General features: G+C 37.9%; 1 protein-coding gene across 1 annotated transcript in view; it reads left to right on the forward strand.

Annotated features, from left to right (window-relative positions):
- Positions 1-15,715, forward strand: part of DNAH11 (dynein axonemal heavy chain 11) — a 337,309-nt gene that overhangs the window by 207,798 nt on the left and 113,796 nt on the right. The window contains exons 55-57 of the mRNA XM_019508567.1: positions 1,409-1,570; positions 11,135-11,368; positions 12,722-12,868. Coding sequence (XP_019364112.1) covers positions 1,409-1,570; positions 11,135-11,368; positions 12,722-12,868 — 543 coding nt within the window. The remainder of the gene's footprint in view (positions 1-1,408; positions 1,571-11,134; positions 11,369-12,721; positions 12,869-15,715) is intronic.

Raw genomic sequence — 15,715 nt, forward strand, 5'->3', positions numbered from 1 at the left:
ATCGAAGGCTTTTTTGAATTCAAGATATATGACATCAATCTCTTCTCCCTTGTCCAGGTGATAGGTCACCTGGTCGTAGAAGGAAATGAGATTGGTCAAGCAAGACCTACCCGCAACAAACCTGTGCTGGCTATCCCTCAGGATGTTGGCTTCAGCCAGTCCATTAAGGATGGCCTCTTTAATAAACTTTTCTAAGATCTTCCCCGGGATAGAAGTCAGGCTGATGGGCCTATAGTTAGCCGGATCCACTTTCCTCCCTTTCTTGAAGATCGGCACCACATTGGCCTTCTTCCAGTCTTCAGGCACTACACCAGAGCTCCAGGAGCTTTCAAAGATCCGTGCCAGGGGCTGGGCTATGATGCTCACCAGCTCCTTGAGTACCCTGGGGTGTAGATTGTCAGGGCCAGCTGACTTGAAGGTATCCAGTCTCTCTAGGTGTTCCTTCACAAGGTCAGCATTAATGGAGGGCAGGGGATCTCCCTGACTCGGACCTCCCTGTCCCGTAGTGGGCATGGGCGTAATATATTTCATTAGAAGTGCATAGAACCAGGTAGAAGGGAAAGACTCCATCTTCTAACAGTGTAGTAGAGTTGGAGCATTGTAGCCATGCTGCTTCAAGACATTTAGAAGAGGCAAAGATTTTTTTGGTGATTTTTAATAAATTTTAATGGGACGAACTGTATAGTTGGCAGAGATGTTAGACCAGCTTTTGGCATGGAATGACCTGAAAATTGGCACTTTGTGCCTGAAACCTTGTCTAACTATTCTCCCAGCTGTAGTGTTGGCCCAATAAAAGGTATCACCAAAAAAAAAGTCTCACCTTTCTAACAGTTTCATGCTTGATATTCATCTGATTATCCCAAGGGCCATGCAACTGTCTGAAGCCATACATAATACCCCCTAAAATATATTAGTTACATAGCCCCTCACCCCCTTCTCAATAAATTGCATATTTTGGGATGGTTTTGCTTTGGTTTAGAAACTATATTTAGCCTTTCACAAAAAATACATGATCCCTTTTCATTCCTCAAAGTATATTTCATGACACTACAGAGGGCTATTAAAATGTCAATAAATAATTGTGCCAGATTCAGAAATGAGGAATTAGTGTTATATCACACTGCCTACCTGAATGGGTAGATTTTGGCTTTTTGTGTTGACAAGCCTATATCTCAACACACAAGGTTGCATTGTTTGTACAGTATGCAATATATGGGGTGAAAGACCTACTCGCAGAAATTAAAATTCCAGTTTAACTATGTTCAATTAACTGCTAGATTGATTGGAATTTCAGCTTGTGAACTCACTTGCAATGGCTCATTGCCATGGTTTGCTACGTTCCTTCCTTTGATCGCTTCCACTTGCCATGTAATTCTTTACTCTCTCTTTTCCCTCTTCATCTCCGCAGATCATTTTGTGCTTCTCTCCAGTTGGCTCTGTGCTGAGAGTTAGAGCTCGGAAGTTCCCAGCCATAGTTAACTGCACAGCTATTGACTGGTTTCATGAGTGGCCGCAGGAGGCCCTGCACTCCGTCAGCAGGAGGTTCATTGAAGAAACAGAGGGGATTGAGGTACAGAGTTTCAAGCTCGTCAGTCATATGGGAAAGCAACAGAGATCTCCGAAAGATCAATAACTGAATAAGCTAGAAAAACAATTTCCTTTTTATGCCTTTGCATATTTGTCTTCCTTTAAAGGTTAGAAAGCTCACCCCAGCTACTGACTGCATTTCTGTGACATGTCACTCCCCATTCCCTCAGCAGAAGTTAGAGAGCAATCCAGCAAGAGAGGAAGAGAGGGGGTAGCAGAGAAAAACAAATCATGCAAGTCACTGTTCTGTATTCCTCACAGAATCTGGACTATTTGAGATCCTACAGGCATAGGATTCCCCCATGTAATGGGATTATTTAACCCTATAATTAGTTGTAGTTACTGCCATCAGTAATTTGGTCCAAATATTGAACTTTTCAACTTGAATTGCTATCTCTTCCAAGTTTCCAGTTTTCTCCTCTCTGAATTTTTGGACAGGTTGAAATCTTCCTAGCAGCTGCATATGCAGTGCAGTCACCAGTTTAAAATAATGGTATTGAAAGTATCCATCCAACAGAAGTTAGCATTTGAAACTTTCCCGGAAAATAAATCACATTCCAATATATGTTCATGTAAGCTTTCAGTCCAAAAAGAGTTAAAAATTATTCCTGTGGCGGGCGATTACTCCTGTGGCGGTTTGTTTGTTTGTTTGTTTGTGTGTTCCAGTTTTTCCCCAGTATTTTCTCAGGGGATTAATAGAAAAAGGAAGAAGCTGCTGAATAAAAGACTTTCAAAGGACACTGATATTCCCCTTTGGGGTCTGGCTTGTTTACATCCCTCCTTCAGCTTGATCATGACCTGATGGCATATAGCTGTCTAACAACATTACTGGTACCAATGGCAGAAACTGCTGTGAAAAAATAGATAACCTAATACCAATTAAATTCCTATTATTAAAAGTTCTTGTTACTGTACAGTTCGCATTAAACCAGTAAAGATGATTATGCTTGCCTAGAAATTCTGAAAATATTCCACTTTAAATGTAGGGGCGGGGGGAGGAACCGGGATTTTGTACAGTGATCCTCTCGCTGTTCACCTTGGCAGGTTTGTGATTCTCACTTCTTTTTTTTTTTTTTAATGCCATTTAAGTGCATTTTCTCACTATGAAGGTAAGAGACTTTCAGCAGAGTCAAGGACAGGTGTGCCAGTTTCTACATGCAGCTCTGTCAAGATAGAATTAGACAGGATTCTGCCACCCCACACAAGTGAATAGCTTTAACAGGTAGAAACTAATGTGTGTTGAAAGTTAGTATGGAGCGAACAGTAATATATAGTTTCATTTAAAAACCCTTAAGATGTAAGGAAATTTTGATTTTAGGTCTGTCTAGTGTGGCAACCAGCATGTAGCAACCCTGACTTCGAGGGAATTGTAGTTTTATCACTGCTGGGGTGGTGTAGATTGAAGGATCTGCAGTGATTAGAATTGGCATAGGATTTCAAAAGTGCCAGGTGAAGAGCTTTGCATCTTGAGTCAGTTCTCCCTTGGCAGAAAGAAAAACCCCATAGAGAGGGTTTTTTCTAAGCAACTGAACCCAGTGGGGATGACAAAAGTTGCAACTGAAGGTTGGTCAGTGGCAATAGGTAAGAAATCTCTTTGAAAAGATCTTGTAGAAGTAGTTATATGTAATTGAGGTAATACTTTAGGGAAAGAGGCAACAATTTTGCACAGGATTCATTCTGTGATAGTAACAGATACCTGCTTTCCATGATGAACTTTAAGGATCAGTTCAAAAGCCTGAAGGAGGAATAATCTCTTCCTTTAATGTAAGAGACTGACATGCTCACAGCGTTCATGTTCTAATAAAAAAATTACAACACAGAATTATTAAAAATAATAACAGTTGATGATTCCAAGATGCAGTTTAGGTCTTTACCTCTCACACCATTGACAGAGATCAGTGACAAGCCTGCTTTGATATCAAGAGTGACCAATGACATCTACTGGTCATAGAGGGACTTGCTTCAGTTCTAGTCTTAATGTCTCACATCACTGTTTGCTGTACCCTGCTCTCCGGTGGTATACTGATGCCTCCTATAGGATTCTGACAGCAAGAGAGAGATACACTTAGAAATCCTTCCTGCTTTATAATTATCACACCCAAAATAAACATTCTGTATTTTAATACTTTGTGAAATATTTAGAGTAGTGTTGGAAATCTTGAACATGTGGGGGTTTTTTATTGCATTAGCAACTTGCACATCCCCATTTAGTTCAAAGCAGTAAAAAAGTTTATATGCAGAACTGTTCATTGAATTTTTGAACCTACTTCATTGAGAATACAACTGAAGCAATTTAGGCATTTTAATATTAAGGCTTTTAACTGACTCTGTGTTAAAAATACTGTTGTTACAGGTTGCGTCTTGGAGATGTAGGAAAAATGCATAATTCATTGACATAAGAAAATATGCATGTATGTGTGATTCCCTTCTCCAGATGTGTACAAAAGAGTGCATAACTGGCCCTAAATAAATATTTTTCCTGTTCAGTTGTCTAATACTGAAATAAATAGAAACTACCAAAATAGACAAAATAATTTGACACTTTATAGTAATCAGACTTCAGATTCTGTGTTTTCTCACTGTCATCTCAGAGCAATATTTGTCATATGAGACAATCCAGATCACTGATTATTATTATAGGGGCTGTGGATTAAGACTAGCACGGAAAGAGTGCAAAAAGGCCAGCAAGAGAATGAGAGGAGGATTTGTAGGCGGAGAAAAGGTGGACTTGGAACAGAGGTGATCCAAGTTACTGTGAAAAAAGAAAGAATATAACACAATTATGATTAACCCCCTACCCACCCCCCAAAAAAAAAGACAAGTAAGGAAGAAAAAAGCAAAGCAGAGCTGAATCAGAAAGACAAGCAAGGTATGCAAGAAAGTCAGCAAAGAGTGTGTCTGAGGAGAAGTAGAAAAAATGAAGCCAGAATGATCACGAGGAATAGAAAGTAAAAGGCACAGCAAAGGTGTTTTAGGATATCAAGAGAGCAAGGGAAACACAATAGTAGAGGACCACCCTAAAAAATGAAGATTCTGAGCTACTGTCTGTCATCCTCTTTTCTTAGCTGAAGATTTATGGGTGGGTTATTTTCTTTGTAGCACTTCTGTGTTACATGGATAATTTCATTTGCTTCATATTTAAGTATTCTTTTTCCGTTTAGTAGAAGGAACTGTTTAGCCACAGCTCATTTGTGCCCAGGCTTTTGGTATAGAATCTGACAATACCATCCAATACTTTATGAAGAGGAACACCACATCTACAGTTAAGTGATTATCTTATTAGTATAGCTTATGCTTTACTTTTTAATCGCCTCAGATGGTTTTAAGAATTACAAAAGCTTTAGTAATGAAAAACACGCATAAAACCAAAGGCTTTAATGTGAAAGTGAATTGGAAAAAGAATCATAAAACCTTTGAAAGAAGGGAAAAAATCGTACCAGTAGAATATCACAGCCCCTATAAAAATAATCTGCTGGGTTTACTGCTCAAATTCCCTTAGGGAAAGGAAACAGGAAACAATTCAGACTGAGTTGAGTGAAAAAAATGGATTATGGCAACAATTTAAAGTTTAGACTGTATCTACAGGTTGAGAGAGAGAAAACAAGATTTTTATTCACTGCTAGAGAGAAATCCTGGACCCACTGAAGCCAATGAAAGTTTGAACCCAAAGGCAGATAGGGCCAGAATTTTACCCCAAGAAAGTAGTAAGGGTGAAATTACATGTTAGGTATTTAAAACACCAGTGTCCACATGTTAAAGCCTGTTGACTTATGCCCTCTGAGTGTCTCAGAGTTTACGCCACTTCAGGTGAGGGTTAACTCCTGGGCTGTGCTACCTAGCTCATGTTATGGTAACTTCAGTCTGCAGCATAGAGATAAAATGAGCAATTTACATTCTGAAATTATCCCAGGATGTACCACTCCCAGCCCCTCACCCCACCAACACCCGCAGCATGTTCAGTCGCGTTGGAAGCACAAGCACAGAACTTCATATGAACTGAGCCTGGACTTACACTAACCCTTCTCTCAAGCCACAGCCTTTCAGCCTTTCTCTGTATTTTGAATTATGATTTTCATCCATTATGGGTACTCCACCGGTTGTTGAGGAAGCTAGGCCCATTTAGATAAAATGTGCTTTAACACATTTAAGTGTATACATTTTTGGCAACAAACCTGCAGATTATGCTCAAGTCCTGGAAAGTGATTTAAAAGGGGGGGACGACAATGGGCAAACAACTAAGCATGAGCTCTGAGTATGACATTAGCACACAGGGCTTCTGGGAACCTTGGCTGTATAAACAGAAGTAGAGTAGGGAGGCAGTTGTACCTCTCTATACAGCATTGGTGAGACTGCCACTGGAATATTGCATACAGTTTAGCATTTTTATAAAGCATCTTAAGTACTATAGAGAGCTTCAAAAGTTTAGGGGAGAACATCCCTGACAATAAAAGACTTAAAAAGCTATTTAATTTATTAAAGGAAAATAGAATGGTGACTTGTAATGGCTTATAGAAACCTTAAAGGTAAGAAAATAGTGGATACTGAACAGTTCTTTAATCTAGCAGAAAAAGGCATCACAAGAACCAGTGGATAAAAGGTGAATCCAGACAAACTCAGATTAGAGAGAAAGCACATTTTTAACAATGTGAGAGATTTGCAATGGACCAACCACCAGGGGAAATGGTCGCTTCCTTACCTCTTAAAGTCTTCGGATCTAGTCTGGATGCTTTCCTGGAAGTTGCTTTAACCAATCACAAATTATTTGGCTTTTCAGCTGGAAGATGTTGGTCATGCTATACAATAACGAAGGATAAAAGAGATTAAAATTCACAATCCTCTTCCATGCATCTCTCAAGTGTATTATAACAAACAACTTCCTCTCTTTGCAGTGGCAGGACACTGACAGTGCCCTTGTTCCCATGATTTATCTGTGGCAAGTTAGGGTGTTCTTGGTGTCTTTGTGTACTGTGCCTGGAAGCTGTGGATAAGAGTTGCTCATGCAGTTTTAAAAATAGTTTAGAGAAACACTTCTATAGGATGGCTTAGATAGGGATGGTCCTGCCTTGAGCGGAGGTATAGATGACCTCCTGAGGTCCCTTCTAACCTTACTTTTCTAGGATTCTAGTAGTACCGTGAATTTTGGTGGGCATTATTTTCCCTTTAAAAAAATTAAACACGAATTGATGCACGTGCTTTCACACACAATCTGTAAAAAGATCCCTGTGTAGTAATATTGATATTTAAATGCTTAGTATTGGGCTTACGTGATTTGTACAACTTTTGGGTGCGTCTTTATGATAGAATGCAATAAGCTAGTTTGGATACTAGAAGCAGTATGGCTGTGTTAACACCACACTCTGGTTGCACTTAGCTATTATACACTGCCTCTCAGGGTATCTCTTGACAACAGGGTATTATGTTATGTAAATATACCCTTCATTTGGGACTGGAATAATACTCTAAAACTCACACCTTGGAACCATATAATATGTATACCCTATTTAAAGGGTTTAACCGTCATATGATACCTAATCTTTGCTTCCTACAACCAACTGTATTCACATCTTAACAGACATCACAGAGTAAGAGAATCAGTAATTGGTGAACAAAACAAATTTCTGCTCTCTTCTGAAGTTCTACTGCTGTGATCTCTTGTACCTTAGTACTAGAGGCTCCATACTAAAGTATACACTTTAAGAAAATATGCCATTCTTTAATGTACTCACTGTATTTAAGAGATACAGTGAAACTCAATTTAATGTATGATGAAATGCAGCTGGAAATAACTGTCCTGCCTGGTTCCAAAAACTAACAAAGGGTAGGTTTCCCTCTCTGTTTTGATAACTGCCTCAATTACACAATCAAGCAGTTCTGGGGCATCTCTTATTTCTGCTGTTTGCTTGGTGTAATTTCAGCTAATGGTGCTTGTTGCCAAAAGCTGAGTTCTATAGTCAGAAGGCTGAATAGCTGGTTTGGCATTGAAGGATTTAGAATCTAAGGAAAGCAATACATGGACTTATTCATGGAAAACTCCTCTTAACTCCAGTAGAAACCATGCATGAATGAAAGCCAGTACTCTCCAGTCTGAAGTAAAGTGGTTTTCTCGATGCATTGGGAGTAAAGGGGGTTAAAAAAACAACAACCCCAAACTGATCCTTTTTTCTTTATTTTAATTGGATACAAACTCACAGTCCAATCTTCTTTAGGCGTATGGAATATATTTGACTTAAAACAAACTTATCTGGAGCATAGGTTCATTCCCTCTTTATATTTCCGAGTGCTTGGCAGTTAAATCAGTTTTTTTCATGGTATTAACTGTGGTTTTTTAAATAAAGAAGGCCAAATTAGCAATAATAATTTTCTTTGGCTGCATCCTTGAATGGGCTTATATTGAAAAATACAATGTAGTATTACAAAAAAAACCTGGAGATAAATGAATGGCAGAATAAATAATTTATGCTAATGAAATTACTGCAATTAGTAGTTCCACAATGACCCTTTTAAAAGCCACAGCTGTTAATGTCAGGAAGTGCTGTCACTGCTGACCTTATCATAAGAGAAAGTGACAAATTGAAAATGCAGGGAAGACCAATCATCAAAGAGGTCTGTTCGGGAACGATTAGTGTTTTCTGAAAAACAGTGTGAATTACAACCAGCTGCTCTCTGGCTCGGCATGTCTCCCATGCTGTGCCATTTTGTTAAGCTTGATAACAATAGTTATTTTGCCCCATTGAGACAAGTTGTCTCAGGCCACTTCCAGCTCTACCGGAACCCACTTCTTCCCTCACAGATTTACAAATGAAACTGTTGTTAGAGTGCTTTTCAGTATTGCTGAGTAGAGACTTCTCATAAGGATCATGACTGGGTACCAGCCAGTTTGAATGTAAGAAGGGTGTCTTTGGCCAGGAAGGTCATCTCTACTGTAAAGTTTGTGGGCATAATAGACATTTAAAAAGAAAGAGACTGAAACAAATTTCTGTTTGAGGCTGTATTGTTCAAATGTGCCTAAAATGTTCTGCTGTCCAGCCTCCCTTTAAAACAGATTTGTCTTTTACTTGATATTGGCTGGATTGTGCCACCTTTAGTTTAATAAAGGATGTCCAAGCTCTTATTCACTTACGATTTTTAAAGACAATATAGTTCAGCTCTCCCCCTTTGCAGTAATTTCTGTATTAGGTCCGTACTTCTAATGTCTGTTGTTGCAGTCAGTAATGAAGCTGGTATTTTTTTAAGCTTGCTGTAAAAGCCTCGAAAAGTAATGAGGTTTCTTACTGAGAAAAATTGTAAGTCTATCTGCACCAGCCTGATTGTAATATTAATGATGTAGGCTTGAAATGTTTAACTGCATCAACAACTACTCATGAGCAATTTTCCAAAAGATCTCTAAGCATTATTGACAATGCTTTGGTAAATTATGTGTGACTTTCCTAAGAGTTGGTGTAGCTCATTTAATTCATATTAATTGATTTTTAGGCTTCCCTTGATTAATTGAACTGGGTTCATCTTGTACAGAATGCAATAAATAATCATTAAAAAGAGGGAGATGTGACTCCACAAATTATAAAGTTAAGTATGTTAGAAGTCATAGAGGACAAAATGGAAGTTAGTTACAACAATGGACTTAAGTCATCTTAGCAGCATTTTTATCTGTTCATTTTTATATGTAATAGAGGGGGAGTAAGTTTAAACAGTGAAATACTTTTCCTTAGTCCTATATAATGGATATACATGAGTGTACAGGCAGTCCTCGACTTACAACATTTTGAGTTGCAATGTTTTGCACTTACAACATTTATAAATTGACCCTGTTTCAACTTTGACATCAGTTTTGACTTTACAATGCTTGATCCAATGCAACACCATGCCAGCGAACAAGTTCACTGTTTTCCAGGGAGATGAGCAACACATCTGTGCAAACTTCCTTGGACACTTTCTTTAAGAAAGCAGACAAGTCAACAGAAAAATCTGCAGCCAAGACTCCTGAAAAGACTGCAGCAAAGAACCCTTCAAAAAGTCCAACCAAGAGCCTTTCAAAAAGTCCAGCAAAATCACCTCAAAGAAGTCCTTCCAAATCAATGACTGCTATTTACAATATAAATACATTAATGTAGCTATATTACTCACCTATAATTGATAAATACAAAATTCTGGGGTATTCTTGGTGAGAATAGGGTATCAGGCCTTGGTTCAGGAACCAATCCCCCATTTATAACCTTGTTTCTCATGAGAAAACTGGTTCCGAGTTACAACGTTTCGACTTAATGCGGTTTTCAGGAACCAATTGTGTCGTAAGTCCGAGAACTGCCTGTATTCATGCATGTGTACACTTCATATGCTTAAATTTTGTATTTAAAAAAAAATAAAGCCTGTGACTAATTCTCATGAGCTTTCTGTTCCTGGCTTTCTCCCAGTGAACAGTGTTCTAAATCAAAATAAGACTGTTATGAGCAGGTTTTATTTTGAAACAGTAGGAATTAAATGAACTCAAAGACTTTCCTTTGAAACTTCCTTTGAAATCCTCCCTTCTTCTCCACTTAACACCAAGTGGGTGAAGACAGCATACTCCAGCCAAACTATTGTAGCTGACTTCAACATACATGAACTAATTGATTGAATATCTTATATAGTACCAACTGAAATCAATGAAAAAGTTCCTTTAACTTCAGTAGGCATTGGGTGAGGCTTGAAGGACCTGGACACATGGCATATTTGCTCTGGTATAATTTACATAGTTTTCACTGGTCCAAAAAAACAACGTCAGGACCCAGAGTAGAAAGAACTATACTGTTGGTCCTGTAACAGGCATCACCAAAAAACCTTGCTTCTTCCACAAATCTTTATAGTAGTTTTAATGCAGACACATAGCATGCGATTTTTAAGCTTCTCAGCATTGTCTAACCTGATTCCTGTTCCAGTAAATGTGAGTATTATCACTGGCCTTCAGCAAATCAGTGACGTAAGAACTGAGAGCTTCTGAAGTACTGTCCCATTTGATTCAAGTCAGTGGCATAATTCCCTTTGCTTTGAGTAGGAATAAGATTATGGATGATGGCAGTGGGGCTTTTAGGGATCAGTGGGGTGAAAGCAAGACATGCCTTTTATTTTAATTTTGACCTGAAACTAGGTTTTTAGGATTGCCAAATTAAAATGTCCAAATCCTAGAACCTTAACTCTAGATTTAAGGAAACAATAGTGTTCATCTCTTACGACTTTTAGCTTTTTGGAATACTTAAAAATCATTTAAATATGTTGTGAAATATGTAGTGTGCAGCTTCTGTGGGAGTGAAATCGTACGTTGACTTGCCAGCTAATTGAATAAATTGAATTTATCATATTTTTTTAAAAATTGGAGGAGAATCATTTAGCTTATTGTAATATTATGCACTGGCAGAGTTATGTTATGAATTCAAATCTGAAAATTATTCTCAGTGGTGATGCTTGCTTAGTTTTGTAACTTAACCTGATGTATACAGCTGTGTTTAAAGTTTGCATGTTTTGTCGCAATATGGTTTACATGTGTTTCTTTTCCTCTCAATATTTCATTAAGCCACACATTCAGGATTCCATTTGCCATTTCATGGCATATGCTCACGCCACTGTGAATGACCTAAGTGCAAAATATCATCAGAATGAGAGGCAATATAACTACACCACTCCTAAAAGTTTTCTGGAGCAAATAACATTGTATAAGATCTTTCTGGAGAAGAAACGTGAGCAGATATCCAAACGCATGGAACACCTAATGAATGGCATTAAGAAGCTGAAAACAGCAGCTTCTCAGGTAAGCTGTCACATTAAGAAAGATACTCACATTATTTCTCTCTGTGACCCCTCTGCCCATACATCTTCCCTTTTTTAAGGAAACTTTTTTTTTTCAGTCCTACACAATAATTGCTGCTAACTTTATATACAAATGTCTCAATACTTTTTCATTAGACTAGTTAGCTCTGGGATATAAAGTCAATGCTATACAGGAGTTCCCTGATGCTTGAAAATGTCTTTAATTGTATTTAATATTTTTCCAGCTCAAAGTGTCTCAAGGTATTTTTAAGAGAAATGGGTTTACATGCGTCTGCTCTGGGATTGCCATACTCTTGCAATGTATTTATTAAAAACAGAAGGGGGTTGTGTTCTATATATAAAATATAAGTATTTCAAATCCCACAGGTACAGTATTTGCACAGCATTGTTGGGAGACCAAATGGTATATAGGTGTCCTGGTGCCTCAGGAGCATTAAGTGTAAAGGTTCTCTGAGTTATAACACAGGGAAGTCGGCAAGTTTTGTAACTACCAGGAATTGTCAAGAAGTGTGGGATGGTTTCAGGGTTCCTCCTAAACAATTTTTAGCAAACAAAAAGAATCTTCCAACCTTCTGATGGCTTGGAGTTTTAGTCCCACTAATAATTTTCTTTCTCAAACTTGGCATCAGTCTCCATATCAGGTTAGGCAGAATCTCTTTTTGCTTAATGGTGTATCCTGTCATATGAACCATATAAGATGTTTGGAGGGGTAGGAAAAACTGAAAAGTGTGTGTGTGTTTTAAAACATTTCCCTTACCATGGAAAATATGCTCCTGGATATTTTTATATGACCTGTCAGGTGATAAATTGCTCTTACAGCAAACTGGTGGCCTTTGTTAACCAATACCTGAATTTCTCTAAACCCCTCGGCAAGGCTCCATTGGAGTTATTGCTTCAAAGTGATTGCTGAGCATTTTCCAACATGTCCTGTTGCTGCTACTTATATTGTTGCATTAGTGCCAGGCCCTGCAGCAAGGAGTTGAGACATCTGGTTTCAAGAACATCTTGGGCTCTCGGAAACTGGACGACTTAGTGTTTGGGCACAGTTCTGGTGGGTGTAGTTAGGTTGCTTTGTATAATGTGTTAGATCAACAAACTGCTTCGAGCCAGAAAAACTGAGCTACTGTATGGAAATAAACCGCAACAGGTAAATATGGAAAATAAGGCGTGGCTACTGTTGAACTTTGAAGTGTTATTTGGTCTTTGTTTTCAATGCCAGTTTTTATCCAAGTATCATACATTTATAGGACGGGGACATACATGTTTTATAAGCTTTTAGGAATACACGTAATAACAATGGCTCTAAAATAATGTTGTCTTTATTTTACTATAGGTAGAGGACCTAAAATCCAAACTTGCCTCTCAAGAGGCAGAACTGCAACTGAGGAATCAAGATGCTGAAGCTTTGATTGCTAAGATAGGGCTTCAGACTGACAAAGTGAGCCAGGAAAAGGCCATTGCTGATGCTGAAGAGCAGAAGGTCAGCCTAATTCCACCGTTTAGTGCTGTTGAGCTATATTTAGCACAAAATAAACCTTTGTAGGTGAAGAGTTTTGAACAACTTCCTCTCCGGGGAGCATAAAATCTAAAGAATTATTATACTTACACATGTAACAGCATTTCACACCATGATTACCACTTGACCTTTCTTTACATTATGCATTTTCCCAACCTTTTAGTTCTTTTAATGATATGAAAGAACAATAAATACTGAGCTCATTCAAGCATATAATGGATGTGGATCTTGAGAATCAGGCCTATTTGTAATATAGGAAAGGTCATGGAGCCATCTCTGAGCACTTCAGGTTTATAAAGGCTTTGGGGTTTTAGGTAAATTAGAGGACTTAATTATTATAGACATCCATTCCACTGCCTTCCTATATTAAAATTATTTTAGAATACAAAATTTGGAAATAGAGTCTCTATAAAAGATGTGTTAGCAATTTAGATGCTGCATTTGGACTTTTTCTCCATTCAGCTTAGCTTTAAGAAAGTAACTAATTTAGCTATTAAAAAGATAGAATTGCTTCTGCTGTTAGCCTTCAGTGTTGAATAGGTTTCATGAAGGGTTTCATTCTGAATCAAAACCACAAACCATCAAATAGACCATCCTGTTTATAGTAAAAATATCACTAGTATATTTTAATATCATGTGGCAACTACAGATGTATTTAAGTTCCCCCAGACTTTAGGGAAGGACAAGCAAATTTCCATTATCAGCACCAGAAAGAGGAGTTTTCTGATATTTCAGAACACTTGATTATTTTGATGTTTTTGTGTCAGGCCATGAAAACTTCAAGTTGTAACTGTGTCAGGTGAGGTGTCAAACCTTTCACTTTTTTTGTGATGATCAGTTAGCCGTTTCACCCTCAAACTTTCAGCCTTATTCTGCTTTCACTGAAGACAAAGGAATGGATACACTATTAGGACTTTTGTATTGCCCCAGATTCTGTTAATTGACATCAATGTTACATGCCAATTTTTATACAAGAATAAGCTTAAAGTCAAATAGTGGTGTTAAATTTGTGTATATTGGACTAGAAAGCTCAGGATCTCATCAATCATTTTTCAAGGGTCGTTTTCCTGAATGCTTCCAATGAATGTAGTAGGATCATCAGGGAATATCCTTAACATAATCGCCTAATGAAGTAATTTTAATTAAGTACAATACATGGCATGATTATCCTGGGATAATCACACCTCTAGGCAATTTTTTCAGGCTTGAGGCACGACTTCATGCCTTTAACAATGACTGCACTCTCTTTAGTTGCTTTATTGCTCTTCCAAACAATTTTAATTGGGCTGATGGCATCTTTCTGTGTTATGTCAGTCTAAAGCTATTTTAAAAAGTAGATGATTTATAAACATTAATACAAGCCTTTAATTTTGTTTAATATAAAAAGGGTTCTGCAAATAAGGATTCATTTTCTAGCTAAGTAGACCATGAATATTTTTCATAATTGATAAAAATTGATCATGATTCTTTTAATTAGTTTAGCTTTCCCTCTGTATTGGTTTTTAATTAAAAGTTTTGAGAGTTTGCTAAGTTTTAAAGCTTTTCCCAGATGCTGCCTTGAGTGATACCCTGCCCATAAAGAAGTGAATAAGTAGGGTCATCTAGTCTAGATGCCCAGACCTATGGCATAACTCTTAAGTTTGCACAAAAGGCTAGAAGAATTTGCTTATGGCCATTGCTTATATTGAGTTTTAAAGATTGGTAACACAGTTGCTGCTGGCTTGTGGGTGATTGCAGTTACTCTCTGGTGACATCAGTCTGTCATATCAGATTGGTCTTATAGATGTAGGCATATTGTGATATGCTTTGCTTTCTGCTAAAGAAGTCAGTCAAAGCAAAAAAATGGGGTCACCATGCTAGTTCAGTGTAGTGCCGGGACTGTGAACAGCAGAATCTCTTTGGCAGGGTGTTAAGAGGGTGAAACCAGACTGATTGGCTATTCCACCCCCCACCTCCCAGCTGATATAATGATCTGTATTTATATGGTTTTCCTCAGTCATCACATTCACAAATCCAATTTCCTTGTGCATAGGACTGTACTGCTTATTTCTAGCTTTCCCAGCAATTTAGCCTTGGCTCAGAAGCCCTCAGATGTTAACTAACTAAATCAAATGCATAGCTTTTGTGAGCAACAGCTCATTTCATCAGATGGAGTTGCTCACCTCTACCTGCCTTCTGCCTGGCTTCAGACTAACAAAGCTAAGTTCTTCTTTCCAGTCAATTAGTGTGCCTTGTCTACTGTAGAACTTATAGTCTGTTCCCATATATTAACATCAGTATCAGTAGCTTACTTGGACAGTCCAGAATGATTCAGAGAGGCAATGTGAACACAGTAAGATCTACCATCACATATGCAGTCTAAAATCCAGCCTAAATCCAGCAAAAATCCAGCCTAAAAACTCTGACCACTGTTAGACTTTACTTTGAATAGTGGCTGGCAGCGTGTTGTATGCCATTTATTTCGGTTTTGCTAGTTTCTTCAGTTTTCTATGCATGTGTGGAAGTATCTATAATAAATGGAAATACTAGGTTGCTGCCAGTGCAAACTGTTGTAAAAACAACTGCTTTAGTGAAGTCTTTAGATTCTTACTGCTACTGTAGTGCAAATACTAGTATCTTGATTGTTCTAGTACTGTCTTTCTCTGTAATTAGATGTCATTTAAGCAAGACCTAACAGGAAATATGTGTGAGAAGCTATTTCCCATGAGTTACAAGGCACAAGGATAAAGACCAAACTACGTATAACTGACTTTAAACCTAGACAATGTATCCTTAAAAATAAGTACAAATAATCTCCCAAATATGTAACTG

The sequence above is a fragment of the Gavialis gangeticus genome, unplaced genomic scaffold (assembly GCF_001723915.1).
Source record: "Gavialis gangeticus isolate Ggan-Ray unplaced genomic scaffold, GavGan_comp1, whole genome shotgun sequence".
Classification (NCBI taxonomy): Eukaryota; Metazoa; Chordata; order Crocodylia; family Gavialidae; genus Gavialis; species Gavialis gangeticus.